The sequence below is a fragment of the Drosophila busckii genome, chromosome 2L (assembly GCF_011750605.1).
Source record: "Drosophila busckii strain San Diego stock center, stock number 13000-0081.31 chromosome 2L, ASM1175060v1, whole genome shotgun sequence".
In the NCBI taxonomy this organism is placed as follows: domain Eukaryota; kingdom Metazoa; phylum Arthropoda; class Insecta; order Diptera; family Drosophilidae; genus Drosophila; species Drosophila busckii.
In genome coordinates, this window is record NC_046604.1 from 8,649,216 (window position 1) to 8,673,313 (window position 24,098).

Below are 24,098 nucleotides of genomic sequence, written 5' to 3' on the forward strand. Positions count from 1 at the left end.
TTTGAGCCCCCGAGCGTCTATCCAAGTTAATGTGTAAGTTTGTATTTTGCATGAGGGTAACGTAACGTAACGTAACGTAGTTTTATGATGTGGTACACACAAATAACCAATAACATGTCATCACCATCCCTATATAGTACTATATACTGATAATTATAAACATTTTGTGCAAATAAACGTACACCTATGGCCAATATCTGGTTGGGATTTAGATAAGCCAAGCAACTTTGTCTCCATTACCAATGCATGTGGCTGCATATTAGCGAATATTTATACTTATAACAATTGCAATTATATTGAAATTCAAAGCAACATAAATAGTTATATAACGTTTGGGAGTTTGGGCTCGGTCCCACTCTCTGTCTCGCTCTGACCCTAGACTGTCGTTGAACAAAGTTTGTAATGTAATTTTAGATATGTACCCACTGTAAACAATTGCAACTTTTGCTCATGACTTTAACGAGTGTAACAAACATTTCTATATACTATAGCACATAATTAGAATGTTTATACAACATTTGATTGCCAACAAGCGTAATTTGTTAAATTTAAATGATTTTCTGCCGCTTCTAAATATCTACTACTATTATAATGTATTATGCGTTTTTCTTTTAAGCAACTACACAAAATATTTAAAGGTAACAAAAAAAAAAATAAAAACCAAAACAAAAAACTTATTAAGCAACTTGATTTTCAAAGTGAGTTCGAATTTAACAGTTTAGTATTAAATTATGAGAGAACAAATACAAAATATATGTACGTTTAATTATAAAACTATATCAATTTAAAATTAATGAAGCATATTAACTGTATAGAAACAAGCAAGCAAAGCAACATGTAATCAATATAATTACAATAATTTCAACAAAAACAACAAAAAAAATAAATTAAAAATTATATATGTACATTTAAATGTGTTTCTTTACTATAGTTTCTGCTTTTTTACCAAAAATTAGTTGTGTTTAAACTTTCAGAGGCAAATAAATAGTGACCACATATGGGTTAAAGCCAGCATATAAAATGTGCTGCATACTTACAGGCTCAAATTAAAGTTGTAATGACTCGTGAGCACTGGACTCGGCTTCTCTCAAATAAGTGCCAACAAAATTACATAAAACAAAAAATCGGACACATTTGTAAGTGTGACTTTTTAATTTCATTTAATTAATTAATTTTTTATTATTTATCAATGGATTTTGTACGAAGATGGAGCGATTTTGGGCTGAGTATCATATTTATGTTAAGAATGGTAAACTTTAGTAAATAATTTTGATTGGCTTTTATGCTTTGCTACACCGCCAACATAAAGATAAATCGAAAAAGTTAGCGCTTCTCAAAATACGAAATTAAACATAAACCAAAACCATTTTCCGCTGATCAAAGCAAATGATTACTTAGACTATAAACATTTATATTCTTCTCTTTTGTAGCTGCACTCCCGAAGTAGTTGAAAATTGTTAAGAGATTAAGTCGGCAGAATTTATAACGGGGTAACATCACAGATTTGGCTGTTGATATACAACACAAGCTTTAATTATTGTTGTTGATAGCTTTTCAAAGTTTGAAATTAAGCAATAAATATTGTTTTTGTTGCCATGTAGTTGAGTTATGCTTCTCAAAGTCTAAAGCTAATAAGAAATTAAGAAGGCAGAATTTAAAGTAATTGAAGCAAGGGGTAAAATAACAAATTTGCTCAGATGTGTCTGACGATTCTTGCAAGGCACATTCTAACGATGTGTTGTACTAAATGAATCAAAACAAAGCTTGTGTTCTGTATAATATTATTTTAATTATTAATTAGTATTAATGGTAGTGTAGTACTTAACTACAAGCTTACAATTCTTGTAATGATTTCCGGTTGCGCAACTTGTTAGCAAGCTAAACAAACTGCCGGAGCCCTTATCACGATAGAAACATGCCGTCCAAGTCAATCAACAAATTATCACATTTTCAGCTTTCCAGCAATTATAGCCACAATTCGATGAGAGAGGTCGCAGCAATTCGGCAACTAATCGACAAATCCATCAGTCCAATGCAAACAGACATTTCATCGCCATCGCTTTCATTAATGAATTTTCACTTTCAACACAATCGCTCACTAAAATATGCAAGCCCATGGTCTGCATTAAGTCGAGCCCAATGCAATTCTAGAGAAGGTTCAAAGCCGTGAGGCGCACAGTTACATTGCATAAGCCATCGCAGGCTTATCAGCTCTCAACGACATATAGACGGACAGACGATAATGGGCCTGCTGATTTGACTGATTTGGTTGTTGGCTCCAGTCATGGAGTGAGCTTGAATTTTATTTGATAGCTTTCTTTGTTCAGAGTCTGTTGAGTTGTAAGAAAAGCCACAATGAGTTGAAAAGCTAAAGAAAAAGTAATAGCTATATAGATATATGTGAGTGTATATAAATATTTTCACCTGCTCATCAATAATTTGAGCGCTAATTAATTTGCCGCTTTTCGTGCCTCGAATTAACTGTCTAGGAAGTTGCCTTTTGTCAAATGTGTGTCTAATGTTGTTTGTTTGTTTGTGTGTTTGTCTGGCTGTCTAATTTCTCACGCACAAAGAAATTTTTGTGGCTTTTGTCTTGTTGTTAAATAAATGGCATGCATCATTTGTTAAGCTTCAAATCAGCCTTTAATTATAATCATATTTTATTGACTACAGTCATACAATATACAACACGTCCCAGAGCAATTAATACTACAGTGAACGCTGTCTGAGGTGTGACTTTTGTGATTAAAATATATTTCGCGCAGCTTACCTTGAAATTTGAAATCGTTTGGCAGATAAGCAACAACTTTTGCTCTAAAGTCTTTTGTTTGACAACAAAATATTGAAGGTTAACTAATTAAAATTATGTGCATAAAGTTTAATACTTACAAATTATGCTGCTGGAGGCATTGAAATTAACAAAGTGAATTGCTTAATAGTCGTGTGTGTTTGTAGAAAAGATTACCACAGAAAATAAAAACACAAGAGTCATAGGCGCATAGCCGCCGCATAACAGAAATCAGAAAAAATATCAAGAAAAACAACAAGACTAAATGCTATACAAATAGCGAACCGAATAATGCTTGAGGGAGAAAGACTTTCACCTTGCTGACGACGGCCTTCGCATTGCCAGCGACACGAAGCGTAGCAAGTTGAGTCTCGACCCGACCTGGCTCAGCAACAAGTGAAGATCATCGCAGAAGAGATGCCACAGCTACAAAAATAATAAAAACAATAAAAAAAAAAAAATGAAGCGCAGCTTGCGTCAATAAACCTTTGACTCAATGACGCTTACGCCGCTGCTTATCACTTCGAATGCTCAATGGGAGTTTTTCGGTTGCCGTTGCCGCTCGATTGGATCAACGATCCAGCGAGCCAGCTGCAACTTTTACTTTTCATTCAAGAATGGGCTTTTCAACACATTCGTCTGACGTTTCGAATTGAGCTGCTAAGAATTATGCTTTCTTAACCCCTACGCATTTGTCAAGTGCCTCGAAACTTGGAAGTGAAAACGAGCAATCAACATTTGGAGACTAAAAAATAAATTACTCTGCAGCTTTATAAATTGGGCATTTAAATTATTGTTTTGGCTGCGGCTATTAATTAAACGCATATTGATGCTATTAAATTAAGTTAATTGGCAAACTCACGTGCGCTTAATTTTATTATGCAAATCTTTAACGAAATATCGCAGAAATTTGCAAACCCGCTTATTACACCATATGTGCAGCATATGTTAAAGAGAAATATAAACAAAAGCTTAACTAACACAAGTCACTAATTAAGTGAGAGCCCAACGGCAACAGCGAATCGTGTCAAGTGTTGCGATCGTCTCCTAAACAAGCAGACTTAAATATAGATACGAAACTGAAGGTTCAGAGTTCATTTCGTTAAGCAGCTTCTGGTTTAAAATACAATTTGAAAATTAATAGATGCAGTAAATGTCAAATCAATTTTATTGTAAGCAGTATGAAATTATTCAGGAGTGCCAGAGTAATCAAATAGAATTCAGCTAGAAGCAATCCCACGGACGAAAAATATTTCGCGGTTTGAGTTAGAAGTGAAATTCAAGTAGAAGTTACACTGCATTATTTTTTGACCTTGGACAATCGACAATAAAATAAAAATGTTACACATATTCAAAATTAATCATGTATTGGGAGTATTAAACAGTTTGAACATTTGCAACAAATAAATGAGATTGGATTTGGAAAAACCCAAAAAATTAATCAGGTCTGGGTTAATCTCAACTACTAATATTTATATAAGTAAAAGTACATTTATTTATTTATTTATTTAATGTAGACTTCAAACAGTCGAAAAGTACTCAAAATTAATTAAGAGAAATTGATTGCAATCAGATCTGATTTAGTGTCAACGCTGAGACAAAACAAAGGCTATCATCATCCATAGAGAGGACTCTAAAGGTGTTGGTACCACAATCATTAAAAGATAATGCTGGTAGGAGTAAATGAGGAAATGAACTCATCTCAAAGTTAAGTAAACATATCGCAATACCAAAGTGGGCTTAAACAATTTGTAGTACAAATTTCTTAACACATTTGTTACATTTGTCAAACACTAATTGCTTGAGTCCAGCTGTGCCTGGAAAATCTTCAAGCTACTTTGCTGCTTATGTAAGTATGTAAAATGCCAAAGCATGATTGAGATTGAGATCTCAGCGGGAATAGTGTGCTACTACCACTCATAAGTGGCAGCCGGCATTAATCATCAGCTTCCCCAATCATTATCCGAAACAAAACAAGATAAAAATGAATCACATTAAGCAGGCCAGACAAATTCGTTTTGTCTGCTTATTTGCTTATTTTTTTGTGGCACGAAACATTCAAAAGACACATTGCAACGTTTGTACGTGGAATTGTAATCAAAATGGGGCGCAAATAATTGGTCAAGTGGCTTTTGTTGTAGCCAACTATGTGACACACGTCTGTTAACCATAAACAGCATTTATGCCAAGCTATTAACAACTATTTATTGTTGTGGCTAGATAATTCTTGCGTACGCCTTCAACTTGCATTCTTTATCTGCAGTTCCGAGCGCGGAAGTTACGTGATCAGCGACCCAAATCGAAATCATTGCAGATGGCATCATATTTGATAGCCAACTTCTGGTTTGATAACATTAACAAATGACCAAGCACACGAATTGCAATAGAAAATAAAAGAGTAAGAGCGAGAGAGAGGCATTGGCATTTCCTCAACACTTTCTCTTTCATTTGCTCTTTGCTTTCTCTTTACCAGTTGCTGTTGCTGTTGCTGCTGTCGTTGCCCAGCGCTCTTTGTTGCTCGTTGCGTGTTGCCAGCAACATGTTGCCGGCGTGCATTGCTCGTTGGCTCATCGCGCGCAGTGCTTCGCGCAGTTTTTTTTTGGCATCTTCGTTGCCAGCGCTGGCTTAAATTGTAACCAAACGTTTAATGATCTTCAGTTAAGCATCGAACTTTTACCTGACAAGTCGTGTCTGCGGCTTACACCTGCAGCATAAAAAGCCACAACAACGCTAACGGAATACTTAAAATAAACTGCAGCATTTGCATAAAGTAAATAGAAAACGCGCTGCGCAGCCCAAAACGCTCATGTTTTGTATATTAATATTGTGTTCGCATATTTGACATTGCTGGCGCGCCAAGTTGGAAACTTTAACTGCAACTAACAATTTGCAAATCGTGTTTGTTTTACAGAAAAAGAAAAAATTAGTGCAGCGACTGTTTTTGTTATAAAGAAAAGCATAAATAAATTAAATATTAGTGCAACATGCGAGTCTTGCTGACGCTTTGGGGCTGCTTGAGCCTGTGGCTGGTGCAGACGGATGCTCAAGGATTTATTGCTCCGCCAAGTGCAGGAATACCTAATGGGGTAAGCAAGATCACATTAAGGCTCCCAGTTTTATATATGAAAATGTATAATTTTATTTAGCGCTGTGTTGACGTGTGTTACCTGATATTTTGCATTTTTAAAGCTAAGACGTTTTTCCGTGACTGTACATATAAAGTTTTATGTGGCTTGGTGTTTCTAAAATATAGTTCATTTCCTTAAAAAAGCAGGTTCATAGATGTGTCATGTTAAAGTTTGCTTTCATTCCATTCATCAAATTGTAAGCAAGTCATAACTGGAGCTGTGCCAAATTTCCACATTGCCAAATTGCCAAGCTGAATCGAGTTGAATCTTAAGCAAGTGGCTGGGGCTGGGGCTGGGGCTGGGCTCGGGCCATATGTGTGCCAAAGATGAACAAAAAAAATCATCACACAATTTGCATTTCCATTGAATGTTATGCAAATATTCGCTATGCTTTTTATTATGACTTTTGTTTTTTAACACTAGCTAGGCCATATAATGCAGATTGACATAGTTTTTGATTTAGTTTCGAGTTTCGAGTTTTAGGGAAGAAAGTTCGTTGCTGTTGCCGAGGCAGCTATAAATACTCGCTGGCAATAAATGGGTGATGCAATCTGCGATTAAAAATAAAAAAAATTCCAAGCTAATATTCCCAGGCCTTGCAGCTACTTAAGCATTCAATTATTCAAAATATTTTCATAAATACTTTATATGTGTATACAAATCGCAGAAATATGCAACTGGCCAGCGCCTCACTCACTCGCTCACGCCTCAATGAACTTTCCCTTTTTGTGTTTTTTCGGGTCTTGATTTAATGAAGATGCAAAGGAAGCGCCACAAAACGAGTCAAGAGTAAAAGCCATAAAGACATGACAACGTTTAAAGTCGCAACCACAGCCAAAAGCCAGCAATAATAATAAACCTGTTCGCGCCGCTGCTGCGAGTGGTCAAGCGATCAAACTGAAACCTCAACTGAAGCCTCAAGCCTCAAGCCAAAGGCAACTTCAACGGCAACTGCAGCATTCTCAGCTCCAATTGCCAAATAGCACAGTGCAGACTTCCGTTCCGAGTTCAGATTGCATCTGCCTTAAATTTATTAAAGCGCTGCGCAGTCTAATCGATGTCCCATTAGTAGAGTCTGCTACTTATTGCTGCTGCCATTCGATTGGTCCATTGGTAGCAACATCCGTTGCTACACATTGTTTTCACTTTCATGGCCAAAAGCCGCAACAATTGATTTGCCTATCTTCAATACGAATTTCTTGTTAATATTTTGTACGCTTTGCTTTGATTTTCGGATGAACTAATGTTCATAATTGGGGAATTTGTTTTCATGTTTTTACTATTTTTTGTCTGTCAGCGTTTACGTAAGATCTTTAGGCGAGCTGTAGGCAATATTTGTGATATTGTAACTAAACAACAAACAGGAATTTGGGTTAAGCGTAGCTAAGCGATTAACTTTTTTGCTCAAGCCACAAACAATAATGGGCAAATTTTATATAAACTCTAAAGCTTCAACTGCTCATCAAGTTGTTTTATTAAGCAGTCGCTTCCGCTCAACACTTTAACTCGATTCCACGTGCCCCCAGCCTAAGCGACTAACAACAATAAGCTGCAACGCAATTGAAATTCAATTTAATTCTCAATGGGCCTTAACTACAAGCAAGCCCAAAAGTAAATGCCCCAAAACAAGCGAGTCGAGAGTGTTGAAGTAAAAGCAAACTCTGCGGCTTTCGGCGTGGCGTGGCGTGGCGCGGAAGGCAGCTAATTGGCTCTGCGTGTGATTAGCGCGCAATTACTTTTATTTGTTTGCGCTTATTGTGCCGGCAATGAGCTCAATTTTGATTTAATTTAACTTTTGGCGCCATTTAATGGGCTCACTTTGATTAGCTAGCGCAAGTGTCATCAGTCTCAACTATCAATGTGTGTGTGTGTGTGTGTGTGTGTGCGGCTTTGGCATTCTGGTTGCCAAACAACTTTCATTTTTGTTGTTCAGGCCCAACAAACCATTAACAGTTTGTCACTTGAGCGGCAGACAACAAAATATCTTTCAGATAAATATGCAACCAAAATATTTATAAAGAGCTATCGCTCCGCTCTCTTCGCATGGAACGAAACATAGACGCCGCTGTCCTCCAGCAATTCAAGTGGCAAAATAAAAATTAATCAAAATAAAAATTACCTACAAGAAGCGTATCAAATAGAAATGAAATTTACAACTTCGTTGATTTGACAATGATGCGAGCTTTGGCGAACTGATTTAACTGGTTGTAGGCTTCTAGTATAATGCCATGAAGACTCCTTTATCCACATATGGCAAGCAAATCATACTTTTTGCTAATTGCTGTGCAAGCCTTGGGGTCTCAGGTCGTTACGCGCACGCTCTGCGCAGTTCTAACTGGGACAGTTGATGGACAGCAGGCTGGGCTGCTGGTGGTGTTGTGCTGCTGTTGACTGACAGTTTGATCCGAAGTCAAGGATGGGCGACTTTCTTGGTTTCACGACATTCAATCAGCGTACAGTAACAGCCACAGCGACTGCACGTGCAATGCTACGTGAGGCATCCATACATATTTATTAATATTAAAAAGGGCTGGTAAAATTAAGAATCCCAAAACAAAGAGCTAGGTGGCACGTTGGACTCGAGCTGTGACCGTTCCTGTTCATCGCGTCAGTCCAGACTTCAAAAGGAAGATGTGATTGTGGCTGGAATGCATTTTTAGTGTGTTGTTGTCGTGTTTTTGTTTTTGTTAGTTTTACTTACAAGCAAACAAAAGAAAAACCACCACAAAAAAGATAAGAACAAACAAAAAGTTTTCTATGCTTGTTAGAGTGACTTGTGTTGCTTGTTTATGTTATAATCGCCAGCGGTTGCGTTGCCGTCTGCGCTGCCATTCCCAGGGCCGGCCAAGAATTGTATGTCAATGGACAGATGCGAGACAGACGGGCAGCGAGCAATTCTGTGGATTCTGGTTCTGACACGTTCTTTGCGTTTAAACCGCGCGCTATCTTATCCAAACTATGTGCAAGTCACAAGGTTCAACACGCAAAGCAGCTGCTCGAAAGGTTCTAAGGACAATGCTGTTTAGTAATAGTTAAGGTAATAGCGAGTCTCATCCTAACTCATAATTCATACAAAATATGCATTATAGCGATAGTTTTCATTTTTATTTATTATCGATTGAAACACTTGATTTTATTTATATTATTCAAATTTAGACATAACTATTATCTTATATATTTATTTAAAATTTAAAGGGAGCAAGTATATAATGGGGATAATACTCAGCTGAATGTCGAGGAAGCAATTAGTTAACTCATTCGATTCCATCTTTGGATTGACATATGTGATTGGTTGGGTTGGAGTCTACAAAACAAATTAAGATTTGAGTTAACAGCGCGCAGATAAATTCACTTAACATTTATCAGAACTGAAGTAACAATAATAAGTGGAAAAACATTTCAATTTCATTTAAGCTTTTAATACAATGTGCAACAAAATAATAAATATAATCGGCAGTAATCCAGTTCGATTGCGAAGTTTCTCAATAGCTGATTTCGAATTTTAATTTCACAAAGTTTGTTGTATTCTTATCAATGGTTTTTCTTTCTATTTGAGCACAATTATGTGAATATTTCTCACGCAAATATTCTAGCTAAATAAATCATTTGATAGGCGCTTCCTCTCGGCAGCGCAATTATTAGCTCATTATGGATATATCTGTGTGGTGTAGACGGAACTACGCCCATTATATGTTGAGCAGATTTCACATGGGGCGTATGATTAATGCCAAGCGACTACTTGAGCCCCAGAAGAGAAAAGAAAGTAAAAGGGCTGGCAACATAACTCATCGCTGTTTATTGACAGCACCGAGCCGAGCCGCGTTTGCTTGCTAAAGAGTTTTTGTCAATTTGCTTGGCAGTTACGCTGGTCTGGGTCATTAATGAGTTTTGTATATTTTTGCCGCATGCCTAATTGTAAATGGCACGTTGCATGGCTTCCATGATGTATGCAGCAATTAGTGCTGCAATGTGCAGTAAATATATCAAAGCAATTTTCACCCACCAGCCAGCAGAGCAGCAGCGCAGCGGCGCAGGCGCAGCAAGTGTCAACTTCCGCATTACTCATACGTCACGTTGAACGGGTTTTTGTTGCAGACAAAAAGTGGTTGTGGTTGTTGCATCTTCTCGCCATAACTCAAAAGCACAAATATGGCCAAAAGTCAAACGATCCTCGTCGTCGTCGCCGCTCGCTCGGTCACGTAAGCAGGCAGACCAAGCCCAGAGAGCAGCGACGACGACGACGATGCAGATGCTGTAGCTGCAACCAGTTGCTGTTGCTGTTGCTGTTGTTGACTTGGGCTGTTGCACTTTCGTTTTTGTTGCAATGCAATGGGTGAAAAGTTTACAGCGCTCAAATGAAGAAGCGCTTGTTGTTGTTGCTGCTGCTGCTGCTGCTGCTGCGAGAGAGTTCCAAACAAGATTTAAACGTTGCCGCCCCTAAGATCTGGCTGCAGCAGCAAGATGTTGCAAGCCAAGCCAAGTGTTGCATAATTTGTTTTCAGCCAAACTCCCAGCCTGTTAGTGCAACAGTTAGCCCGCGGGTGGGTGGGAGTGGGAGGCCAAATTGATTTGGCATTATTTAATGACATTTTTGTGGTTTTAGTTGCAACAGACCCTTGCGCCCAGAAAGGTGCGAATGCCACATTAACTTTCGTTATTCAAATTATGACTGAGCAATTGGGAGTTAATTGAATGCGCCGCTTGTCGAGGTGAAAGGTCGCCATTGGCCAATGCAATCCGCTTGAAGAACCGAACGTGCCAATTGCCAATTGCAAATTAATTTTTTCTATTGCGCATCTTCGGCCGCTCACTTGCAAATTTCTTCACTACTTGCTACTATTTGTGGCAATCAGCAATCAGTTTCTCTATCGAAATCGAAAGCAACGCTCAGTGGTGTTGCATGCTTAGCTGATGCACTCAAATGCGCAGCAGAAGCAACCGCAGACAAATTAAAATGTGTTATTTGCAACAAAACTGCGGCACTCTGGCAAAAGCAAAAGTTCGGCCAACTCAACAACAGAAATGCAAAAGAAAAGCCAAAAACTTCTGCGCTCCACACCAAAACTCAGCGAAGCTTGCGAAAAGTGATTCAGTTTTAGTTTTAGTTTCAGTTTTAGTTTTGCGCGCCGCTGCAAAATTGAAAGTGCCAAGCAGCAACTGAGGCTGCAGCTCTGGCGGCGGCGGCGGCTCATGGCGGCTGCACTCTAGTGTGAAGTGGGTTACACTGGGTACAGTTTGGGCGACGGCTGACGGCTGCTAAGTACGCCGCAGTCGCCCTAAAATATGCCTCCAACAAAAAGTATAACAAGTGGCAAGTATGCGCCCAGACTTGCAACAGAGCTAGGCAAACACTCGTCTAACAAAAAAGCTGCAAGACTGACAAAACTTGAGCTGCCATTTGATATTATATAATGCACATGAGACATTACACTAGAAGAGTAAAGCAAATATTATAGACCAGGCTCCAAAAAAAAAAATTATAGAAATTGCACAAAAACTTAATAAATAACTAAACTGATACTTATAGAAGTTAACAATAGCTTCATCTGCATCTGTTTAAAAAGGCTTTAACACAAAGATTTGAATTATAGCACGGGAATTAAAAACTTTAATATATGTAATTCTCTTTTTGTTCATTATTTGTAAATAAAACCTTTAACTCAATAATAAAACAGAAATAGATATATTTATTTATTGCTGAATATCAATTGGATAGCCAATTAAAAGAGCAAGGCTAGAAATTCAGATAAGGGCAAATGAATCGATAAAGTTGTGCAATACTAAAATAAAATAAATATTCTATTATTTTGAGTTCAACAAATTCCAATGAATTTGATATCATCTTAGGTCAAATATTTATTATGATTATTAAATAATTATAAATAATTTGCAGCTATACAATGTTAGTAATATAATATATTCAATTGACTGCTTATAATTGCTTATTTCTTATTATTAAATGCTTAAATGGCAAAGTAAGAGTAAATTATACTGTTAAAGTTGGCAAATATCGAAAATCGATTTCCAAGCTCACATAACTGTATGACCAGTAAACTTTTTGTTAACAGTTACAATATTTACAAAGCTCAATATTGTGTTAATTTATGCAACTTTGCTTAAATATATTCTTCATGTTTAGTGTATTCAGTTTTGAATACGAGTAAAAATTAAATTAAAGATCTATGCGATTTCCCTGGGGAAACTTTGCTGAGCGTTCTGTCAATCATAACAATCAGTTAACTTCGGTTTAAGAGTCACATGCTCAGGTTATTAACCGCTAAACAATGGTCCAGTTGGCAGCCTAACGGGCCCAGGCCTGCAATGACAGCTGCTCGGTCGCTGAAATTGCTTAAAATTGTCACGAACTAGGCAGCCACACAGAGTTTAGTGACTCCGGCTAAACGTTAGTCTGACCTGCACTTGTAATTTGCATGCCCGCGACCGGGATCGCTGGCCTCGCTTCTCGGAAAAGCGTAGCAAGTGCAAAGCTTGCGTGACCAGCAGCATTCCGAGCAGTTAACCAAACGGCCATACGTGAGCTAGAGTTTTCCAGAGAACTTTACTTTCGTTGGCGCTGAAGCTTTTAAATTCAGCCACTGCTAACCTATAAATTATGAATTCCAAAACAACGGCAACAAGTTTTCATTTCATTGCAAACAATGCAATCGCATGTCTAAATGTCTTCAACCCAAAACTCAGTCAAAGAAAACTCAGCTGAATTAAATGCTAATGTGTAATTAATGCATTAAAACAAAAAAAAAAACTGAAATGAAGTTCCAAAGCGTAAAGTTTGCCATTATGAGTGAGCGCCAGGTATGCCAAAGAAAAAGCTCATGAATGCATCGCGAAATGTGAAAGAAAATGTTGCTCAATCTGAAGATACAAAAAGCGCATAGTATTTATTTTAATGCTAAAGCTCTGATAACTGTGATGAGAGAAGGTCAAGTTAAGCTTATGGAGCGACCCATATTCAATGGACATGGCTTGGCGTCAATTGCAATTGAGCGCCTTCAATTGAAGTGACAGCCCATGAAAACGAGTCGACAAACAATTCATGATTCAATGGCTTTCAATGGCTCTAAAATAAATAACTATGAAATATTTCAGCTGCGCAGTTCGCAAATTCGCACAAAGAAAATAAACAAAACATTATGAAAGAGTTAAGCTAGACAAAAGGCCAAAACTTTTTGATGAGCGTGGAAAGCTCTCAACTTCAGCCAGCGTTTGGGCGTGGAGCGTCCGTCAATTACTTTAAAGAGCGTACAAAAAAATTAAACTTAAAGTTATGAAATTGCTGTGCACATAATGCAAATCTCAACTTGAAAGCGAATTCTCTTGCAATTGTTTGCTTGAAGATCGCCGCTACTGTCCATCAACAAGCCAAGACGCATAAATCTTGTTGCCGGCAGCGGCGGCGTGTGGGCGCCAAAACAGCCAAAGATACAGATACAAATGCTAGACACGCAATAAGCGAGCTGCGTGCGTCAAATTTATTGAATTCGAAAGTCAAATTGCAGTTAATTTTTAGACAAATATATTTTCAGTTTTATATTTTTATTTGCACATAATTTTTATGTGCGACCAGCACGCAATTCGTCTTGGATAATTATGGTGGCAAGTCTGTTATTATTATTATTATTATATTTGTGTTTTTGTGCTTATTATTGAATGCTGACTGGCAAATTGAGAGACTGACTAAGCTGGGTACTTATTAAGTTATTTGCTTGACTTGAAGTGCTAGAGGCTGCGGTCAAAGCGTGTCCAAGGCAAATGGAGCTGAGAATTTAAAGCATAACTTGTGATTTACTGCTTTCAATTAATTTTTAGCACAGACTGCAAATAAGAGTGAAATTACAAAATTTATTAAAAAATCTTATTCAAAAATAGGTTTTGAAAAGTGAATTTTATTCGAAATTATTATAACTACAATGCCAGACTTTAATTGCTTAATTTTTAATGAATATTTCTCTGCGCTCTGCTTTGTGCTTGGACCACCCTCAAGAGCTTTCTATCCACTTTCTGCCATTAGCCTTCTGACCTTACTGGGAATTACTTAGCCATCGCATACATATATCCGCTAGTATAATGTATAACCGCTTTCTTCAGCGCTGAGCTCTCTATTAGCCATAATTGTGTTCATAGCACGCCAACAAGCCAAAATCAAAGCAGCAGCAACTACAGCTAAGCAACGCTTTGCAATTAGTCATACGAGCATTTTAACTAGTCGCAGTTACTAGCACATAAACCTCAATAAAACTGCAGTGACCACGTTGCTTTTATTTAGATAACAAACGCTTAGCTTAAATCTCAGGGCAGCGTTAATGATGTAATAAATCTTGGCGGCTCGTTAAAAATGTCAGAGAGCGTCAAATTAGCCACAGCATATGAGAGTCTGAGGTAGCCCCCCGCATTGTCTCCGCGCTCAGTGGGGGCGTCTCTGCTTATAGCCTGGCCATTGGCATTTAGCCCAGTTAGCAACTAATTTACATGTTTCACTTTCAATTAGTCAACTGCCCACAATGCGAGCGCGCAAGTGTTAAAATTTGCTTAAGCAACTGACTGCAGCCATAGCCTGTGGCAAAAGGAAACTTATGCAACGCACAACTTGCGCCATGAATTTTGCATCTGCTGGATGCAAAAGCTGTAATTAAGCAACGACTGCAGTCGAATCGAGCCAAGCCCGACAGCAGTGCCAGCCAAAATGGCTTTGCGGGTTAATCTGCACATCGCTCAGTTTAACTTGCGTAGCTTTAAAATTAGTTGCGCACACACTTGCAGAAATTCTGTGAAATTGAAGTGCTTAAAAAATTTGCAATTATTGCAAAAGTGTTTGCATTGCTTCAACTAATTGATAAAGATTTATTTTGTGTAATATTTTAAGCTTAACAGAATCAGAACTTGGGCTTTGCATTTATTGAAAACCAAGTACGAATTTCTTTAATATTTTATTTATGAAGTAAATAAATAAAAAATATATTGCGTATAATATATAAAATATTTTTTATTTAAATTATTTGTATGTTTAAACGTGATATATTAAATAAAATTATTATTTGCATTTATACTTAAAAGCAGTTTCTTTCTTATTAAGTTTAAAAAAATTAATTTAAAGTTTTTTTGTATTTTGTAAACTTCCTTGGTCTTAATATATTTCAAATTTAATTTTCGTTGTGCCTTTAGGCTTTTTTTGTATTAACAAACTATTTGCACCTATTAAAGAGTTTACAACTTAATTATTTTGAGCATTTTTTAATGGCTAACAAATTTATTGGAAAATTTGTGAAGCATAAAATTCGCTTAGAATGCGCGCTGGCCAAAAATTCAAGCGATAATTTGAACTTGTTGTTGTTGTTGTGGTTGCTGCTGGCACACCCGCAAGCAATTTCCAACAACTAGACAAATCGTGCTAATTTTTAAACATTTTTGGTTACCCAGCAGTTTTTTCTACACTTTGTCGCGGTCCGAGGGAGCCCAAGCCAGAGATATTATCAACAACAACAACAGCAACAACAACAAAACTAAAAATAAAGTTTGACCAAGTTTCTTTTACTTGTTGTATGTGTAATTGCAGCTTTATACACAAAGCATTTGTTAAATAACATTTTGTTGATGTTGCTATTGTTGTTTGGGTTTGTTATTGTTGTAACTGATATTGTTGCTGTTGTGGGGCCAGAGCAATTGTTTTACTTGCTAAAGGCAATTGTTGGTGGCTTCTTTGGCTTTCATGTGACCGGCTGAACGGCAAGCGGCAAGCGCCTCGTGCCTCAACTGGACGCAAGTTAACTCAACTCGAATTTACTGGCCGCAAGCCTCAGAGTTGTAGGTGTTGCTCAAAGGCATTTGGCCAGGCCAGGCCAGGCAAAATATCAGTTAATTACACAACTTTATGTAAATTTCTCTTTCAGTTGGGCTCAGTTCAGTTCAGTTTCAGTTGCTTTTGCTTTTGCTTTGCTGTTGTGCATTCTTTTGAGCAGCCACGAATTAATTATTTGCGTAGCGAGCTAAACTACTTTGTAGGCAATTAAAATGTTTTGAGTTGCTTGGGCTTTTGTACATGAGATCGCATCGCTAACTGAGCTAACTGCAGCCATTTGTCGATACGAAAAGTGAAAGGCCAAACTAAGGCAATTGCCAAATCTGCTGATTGACCAACAGGCCACAGCAGCAGCATCAAAACCAAAGCAGACATCTCAAATGCTTATTATGCACATTTTAAAGCCATGTGGCAATTGCGAACAAACCAGTTCTATTGACAACTGACTGACAGACTCTCAGGCTCGGCCTATTCTGCATGGGGCATGCAACTGCAGATTGCAGATTCAATCACAAGACTGCAAGATAAGCTCAACAGATGATGTGAGCACGAATTGGAATTTTGAGCTGCAGTTGATGCTGCTGATGCTGCAACTAGGGCGCCTTGGCTATTGCTATTAATTATGCCCCAAATACTATAACGATCTGGCCGAGAACATGTATGGGGATGGCGTTTTCTTACACAATACAAGTCAATTCTGGCAAGCAAATACATCCACGAACGAATCCGCTGCAACGACACCCTTGGAAACAACGAATGGACAACTGATTTACTCTAAAACGCAGGCTCCTAGAATAAAAACGCTGAGAGCAAAAACATCTCAACTCTACCTAGACAAATTCACAGTTAAAAAGCCCATTGCTGAACTGAAGCGTGGTGCGACCAGAATACGAAACGAGGTTCGAGCATTCGCTTGCACATTGGCCATGGACGTTCTAGTGGGCATGCTACTTGCCGCTCAGCGTTTTCGGTAGACAATCTGTAAGATACACTATGCTGGCATTATTGGCAATACCCGGAGTTAGCTGCGCTTTTGAGAATTTATTTCTGCCTGAGCAGCTGTAAGTTAATTAACTAAACGTGTTTGAGCGCTACTGATTGGCCATTATATCTTCTGATTAAACGGTATCGATAATATAATGGCGCACTAAGTGCCGACAAATCACTTTCACTGCAAACGCAACGCAACGCAAAACGAAAAGAAATTTCGCTTTCATTTGCCACATTTTGTGTTTTTTAATATTTGAAGCTCATCTCGAGCCGCAGACTTCGATGCTGTGTATGTGTGTGATGTGAAATCAATTACGACTTATTAACAAATTAGTCAGCTTGCCAGCGAGTCATGTAACTGACAGCGAACATGGTTGAACGCCCCCCAGTAAATGTTTCTTTTTTCTTTCTTTGTTTTTGAATGTTGCCAACCGGTTTTCACTTTACTTCTAGTCCAAATCTCATGTCTGATCTTCACTCATTAGCATAATGCGCGTTTGATTTGACAGCTCCAGATACCAGAGTAATGTAACGCTTTCGTAATAAAATACAATTTGGGCAACCAAGAAACTGGGCGTAACCCCCAGGCCAACTTTCTTTACAGTCCAAATATGAAGTAATTTATACACCTTAAGCTCTTTTGATTAACTCTTGTTAAATGCATTTTATTTGATAAATGAGCCAGCCACACTGTAATTATTTTTGATAAGCCTAAGACGACCTTGAGTTCGTTACTTTAAGCAACGATTTTCTCAAAATTTTATTCAAATCATTAATTATTTTCTTTTTAAATACTACAATTCAAATAGACAATATTAGTTGCTTATTATTAAAATATATTTCTGCCTGTTCAAAATGAATAAAAGTTTGGGGCTATAACTTCTAATCCAAAGCACTGACTTCCCTGTAATGAGTTTTAAAAGAAGGGCAAGAAAAAATTGAAGTTGGATTCCTCTTTAACATAAAAAAAAACAAACACGATTTTCAGTTGCACTTACTAGTCCAAGAAAGGCTTTTTAAATTAAATGTTTGTAGCATTTGACATTTTTCAATCCAATCGATTAAGGCTCGTCTTGATGTTAAGAATAAAATCGAAACTTTCAATTCTGATATAAAAAGGTTTTTGGTATTAAGAATCTTTTTGAAGACTCTAGCTATTTGCATACCATTTGTTCCAATTAACATAATCGATTCCACAGAAACTTGAACAGCTTTTGGGGTCGTGAGAACCCAAGATCCTGCATCATAACCCGTCCTCTCTCCTTTGGGGGAGGGGCGCGGGGTTGGAGTTGGGGAGGCGCGGTTCTGAAGAATACATAGGATTGCTACTAATTTACAATATCGCCAGCAACTGACCTCATAAAAAACCCGCAAGCTGCCAATCAACGCAACCAATTTCGCTGAGCAAACTCCAACGCTTTATGTCAAGATTAAGCTCTTGATTAATTGTCTTGTCTTGGGTAGAGCTGGCCACTGTTTGCTGATCCACAAACATCTAACGCCAACTTTAAAATTGTCTATGCTGTGACACCTTCAGTCGAATGAAAGAGAGAGACAGACAGCATTTGGTTGTCGTAGCTAATGCGAGTGCGTGTTGGCATTTATGGCCAGTCAACTGTCGCAGCTGAGAGCTTCGCGCATGCGCAGCCCATTGGACGCCCATTGATGATGGCGGCTTGGCATTTTGTGAAAACGAAAGCGATTTGCATAAAGCGTGAAATTAAAATGTGCCAAGTGCTGCAGTCGTAAAATATGAGTGAAGATTGCGGAACCCTTTGCAGGGCAGACAGTTCACTGACTGGAGGCTGGAGGCGGTTGATTGATGATTGAAAGCTTTGAGCGTTAAACTGCAACGAATTTATTACAACTCAATCAACGAGTCGAGAACCCATTACTGCAGCAGTTATATCAACAAACTTTAGTGTCTGCTGCTTGTAACAAAGTTGCATAATCCAAACGGGCCCCCAATGACTGACAACTTCGACAGCCAGCGTCATGATGAGCTGCTGCAGCATTACGGCCAACCAACAACATAATTACAATGCGAAAAGAAAGAGCCAAGAGTGTGTGTGTGTGTGTGTGTTGCTTTGCTGCTTGTTGGTGTCAGGTGTCTATTGATGATGGTTCGTCTCTCATCTCTCTGGCAATCTGATGGCAAGCGCGTGTCGCAAGAAAATAAAAAACACTGTAAGATTTATAGCCCTGGCCATTAAATTATGCATGCTGCTAAGCATTTTATAAGCCTGCCCCTAACACTGCAAGCGCTTTACAACTGCGTTGAATAACTGTTGTTAAATAGCAACATCTTTTGTTGTTGTTGTTGTTGCGTCTATGATGCGTACACTCTGATGCGTATGACAAACGACGCTTGTATAATCTCTGCCCAAGATCCCAGGCACTCCCGCTGCTGAAGCTGCTGCTGCTGCTGCTGGCGATAATGATGATGAATGCTGACAATTGCAGCGGGAAAACAAAAGAAAATTCGTTACAATGCAAGTCAGGCTTAGTCGCTTGAAAGGAAGTGAAGAGACTAAACTCATCAGCAGCAGCAACACTTTTTGAAAAATATTATAAAATATGTTGTTGTCTCTATTGCTTAAAAACTGCAATAGTCATCGATTGAATTTTGAAACCACAATATCATTGTAAGCAATATTCAAACAGAAAATGACTTAATTTTAATTTGTACTAGTTCATTTAAAAATTCCATCGACTGGACAATAAAAAATAACATATTATTATATTTATTTAATATAGACTAATAGACTCAGTAAACTGTCTTTTAATATTTAATAATGACTAATGCTCAGACTCCGATTAAAGTTAGTTTCGCCATTCAACTTCCAGGACTTAGATCTAGAGAATGCGGTTGGCTATGAATCAATTCTCAGCTTAATTCCATTATATCATTGAAGCTTTCTTGCTCAATATCAGGAAATATGCCGCACCTATTTTATTATATTAAGCACTTCATATGCGAAAGATAGTGCCAAATCGAAGCCACCGGCCCAGTCTCAGCAATCTCTAAGTCTGTGCCACTCGTTGCTAAGACTATTCAATTTAACAGACTTGATCGATTTCTGCGATAGTAATATAACCGAATATTACTTACTTACAATTAGATATGAACTTACATTTCAAGCCCAAGAGAGTGGGAAAAAATACTTAACTCAATTATTTAGGGCAGATTAAATTGGCCCTTAAATAACATTTTTCATAAATCTTTTGCATAAATATAAAATTCGCGTCAGCACGAAATTAAAATGATGTAAAAATAATATTAGTAAGAGTCGGCGGTTACATTTCGCACTGAAATTCAAATCAAATACGTCATCAAGCCAACCTACTCCACTTGACTCACATGGCCATAAAAAGAAATTGCCAACTGCAACTGGTTTATAGCCCACATTTTTTTTAAGTCACCGCGACAGGCTTCAACTTGGCCCCAAAAAGGACCCACACTAGTTTGTGGCTGCTGGCTGGAAAATGGAGCAGCAGCAGCAAAACTGGTTCAAGTCTGTTATGCACTTGTTACGTGAAGAAATGTTAGTGATTTGGTGAGGTGGAAAAGGGGAGGGGAGATAAACGTTTGATCATTCAATGGCAAAGTTTTCATTTTCACTAACGCTGACGTCAATAAATCTGGTTTTGGCCGCCTAACCAACTTGGGAATTAGTGTCAACAGCAACAATTACGCAAGTTACTCACGCTCTCTCTCTCTCTCTCTCTCTCTTTCGCTCTCTTTACAGCCGCCTGGCTTATACAATGCACATCGTCGTCAATTGAATTTGCAGAATTATAATCAACAGAACTTTGTCCAAGCTGGCGTAGAGTTGCCCATACCAACGCAGCATACGCAGCGCCAGCATCATCCACAACAGCAATATCAGCAGCAGCAGCAGCAACATCATCAACAGCAACATCGCTTTGCGCCTTTCCCACAGCAGCAGCAGCAGCAGCCGCAGCAATCGCATAGCAATCAACAGTTCCAACGCTCTACGCAGAATCAACTGCAAACATCGCCGCAGTTTCCACAAGCTCCAGTTAGTCAACAGCAGCAATTGCCAACAGCTGGCAGCAATCTCGAGTTGCATCATCAGAACTTTTTAGATTTGCGTAACTATGCGAGCTCGCAGCAACAGTTGCCACAGCGCCACAAGCAATTTCCCGATGCACGCCTGCAATCCCACGCTAACTACCAGCAACAGCAGCACCCACAACAGCAGCAGCAATTTGGCTTCCAGCAGCCTCAACAGTTTGCGCAACAGACCACACAGAAGTTACCCAGTCAGGCGCCCGTGCCGACGTTCCAAAGCGTAGCACAGCCACAGCAACAGTTGCCGCAGTTCAGCTATCAGCAGCAGCAACAGTTTGCCGCTCCACAGCAGCAGCAGCAGCAACGACCACAGCAGCAGCAACAAGCGCCACAGCAGCAGCAATATCAGCTGACACCACAGTTAGGTTTGCCCGTTCCCAACATCTTCAACAATGTGCAGTCCACGGCTTTTCCCGTGCAACCCTCACGCGAGACCTTGCAGCAGCACCCACAGTTCCCAGCGCAACAGCAACAGCAACATCAGTTCGTCAGCAATGGCCCACAGCCCCAGGCCGCAGATCAAGAGTACAAGCAAAAGCTGATACAAAAGCACGAACAATTCGTAGCCAAGCAGTATGAGAAGTCGCAGCACAAGGTGCGCCAGCAACACGAGGAGTTCCTGGCCAAGCAGCATGCCATCAAGCAGCACGTGCTGCCCACCATCATCAGTCAGCACAACAACTTCCCAGCCCAGCAGCTTCACCAGCACCAACAGCAGCAGCAGCAGTTTGGTCCACCACGCGGTCGCCCCGTCGCCCATGCCACCGAGTACAATCAGTTCAATAGCGCTTTGCAGCAATACTACAAAGAGCATCCGACGACGACAACAACCACCACGACAACTACTACAACCACTGAGGCTAAGCACCACGCCCAAGAAGAACGTATCTACTCGCAGGTCAAGGCCGAGCTGGGCAAGTATGCCACACAGAAGGCAACGGCCAAGAAGCCAGTCAAGACCATAGCACGCGATGAGCTGCTCAAGCAACTGAAGGCAGCATTGTCCGAGGCTCCGCAGCAACCACTGAGTGGCAACAAGACCTACGATGAGATGGACCTAGTGCTGCCCAATGGCCAGCGCGTGCAGGTGATACGCACCACGGATCCCAATCTGGTGCAGGGACAGCAAGCCTATTCGCAGGATCAGCTGCAAACTCTGCTGGCGCAGCAGGCGCTGGGCAATGCCGATGCCAAGCTGAGCTTAAGCGATGTGGCGCCCAGTGGCAGCAAGGATTTGGCGCTGCCTGGCGGCGGCAAGGTGCAGATCTTACGCTCACCCGATCCCCAAGAGTCCGACTCGCTGCCAGTGCAGGCGCTGCCCGGTGGCGTTGATCTGTCCAGTCTGGCGTCGCTTTATGGAGGCGCAGCTAGCGATATACAGGGCATTAGCAATGGCGCCAATAGCATTGCCAGCTCGGCAGTGATTACCTCAGACTCCGATGAGCCACCGTCGCTGGAGGAGCTGGCCAAGCGCGGTCTCATACCCGATGGCTACGAAATCGAGGGCTTGAGCTCCAAGTCCGCTACGTCCGCACCGCCCACGTTGCCGCCCAAAAAGAAGGCCACCTATGTGTATCTGGAGGAGCAGGCCGATGGCAGCTTCAAGATCCAGGGCGTCAAGGCCAATGGCGAGAAGGAGACCAAGCAAACGGGCGCCGAGGTGGAGAGCATACTGGAGCGCATACGCGGCGGCGAAATCAAACTGCCGCCCTCGGTCTACCGCTTGACCCTGCCCAATGATGAGGTGGTCGAGATCAAGAGCGGCAAGATTATCCAAACCACCACAACACGTGCGCCAGCCAGCACCACACGCTTCAGCAGCACCACCACAACAACAACCACTCCAGCGCCTTTCTTCTCACGCGCCACGCCCATCAACCATCGCCAGTACCATCCCTCACGCCTAAGCAGCACCACCAGCACTACAACCACCACCACCAGCACCACAAGTACGCCGTATACGTCACGCTTTGGCAGCACCGCCGCCAGTTTGACTCGCACCACTCCAGCACCCATCTACAGTCCAGTCACAGTGTCCACCACCTCGCCCTACAGCGCCAGCGTTTCCACCCACCTGCCCGTGGTCACGGAGCGCCTGTCGGACATCACCCAGACCCCTGATGTGCCCGCCCAGACTGAAGCCCAATACGCCGATGCGCTGGTGCAGGAGACCGAGAACACTGAGAAAGCCGCCTCGGTGCTGGCCAATCCCAGCGAGGATCTGCTGCACATACTCAAGCAGAACGGACTGTTCGCCATGGCCAAGTATTTGCGTCAGAGCGGCCTGGACAGCATACTCAACGAAACGGGACCCTACACCATCTTTGTGCCCACCGATAAGGCGTTCAAGAATCTGCTGGTGCAGCTGGGCGGACCCGAAAGAGCCGAGGAGAAGTTCCGCTCCAATCCCAGACTGCTGAGTGGTGTAAGTCTCACATGCAATTCGCAGTTCCATTTTATTTATTTCGAATTGACTCCATTCCAGTTGCTGTTGCATCATGTTATTCCCGGTGCCTTCGAGATAGCCACGCTGCAGGACGAAATGACGGGCGTTTCCCTGGCCGGCACCCAGCTGCGCGTCAATCCAATACAAAATGCACGATCAGGAGTGGAACGATGTTACTGTGAGCAAAGCAAGGCAATGCCAGCCTCGACTGAACTTATTCAAGCTTCGTTTCATTCACAGCTGACCACCATTAACGGCGCCATGGTTGTGCTTAACAAGAAGGACATTAAGATCCCGCAGGGCGTGGCACATGCCGTGGATCGCGTCATGTTCCCACTGCCAGTGGGTGATCTGCTCCAAACGCTGCAGTCGGATCGCGAGGGTCGCTTCTCCAACTTCCTAAAGATTCTCTACACCTCTGGCCTGTCCGAGAAGCTGCAAAGCAAAGGTGAGTCAGCCTCTTGAGCTTTGTGCGCAGGACAACTGCAACTAAATTCGATTCTGTGCTCTCTTGCTAGGCGTTAAAACCTACACTGTGTTCGCTCCCGTGGACAAGAGCTTCAGCGAACTGGACTCGGACACGCTGGAGAAACTGTATACGGACAAGGAGGCCGCCGAGCAGTTCGCCATGAAGCACATTGTGCCCGGCGCGCTCTTCTCGGCCGGCATGCGCTTCTATCAGGTGAAGGACTCGCTCTACACTGGCAAGACGGTTGTGCTCCAGAAGACCTCCGCCGGCAAGATCAAGGTGAACGATGCCCAGATGGTCACATCGAATATCCCAGCCACCAATGGCGTCATTCATGCCCTGGACGGTGTGCTGGCGTGAAGCGTGG

At 40.7% G+C, this 24,098-nt stretch overlaps 1 protein-coding gene across 1 annotated transcript; it reads left to right on the forward strand.

The window, feature by feature from the left end:
- Nucleotides 1–5,772: 5,772 nt before the first annotated feature.
- On the forward strand, nt 5,773–24,098 carry LOC108602702. Its single transcript, XM_017990857.2, is given in 7 exon segments — nt 5,773–5,874; nt 20,470–21,039; nt 21,106–23,241; nt 23,302–23,400; nt 23,402–23,440; nt 23,503–23,710; nt 23,781–24,098. Coding segments are annotated over 7 exon segments (3,465 nt in total). The 3' UTR covers nt 24,092–24,098.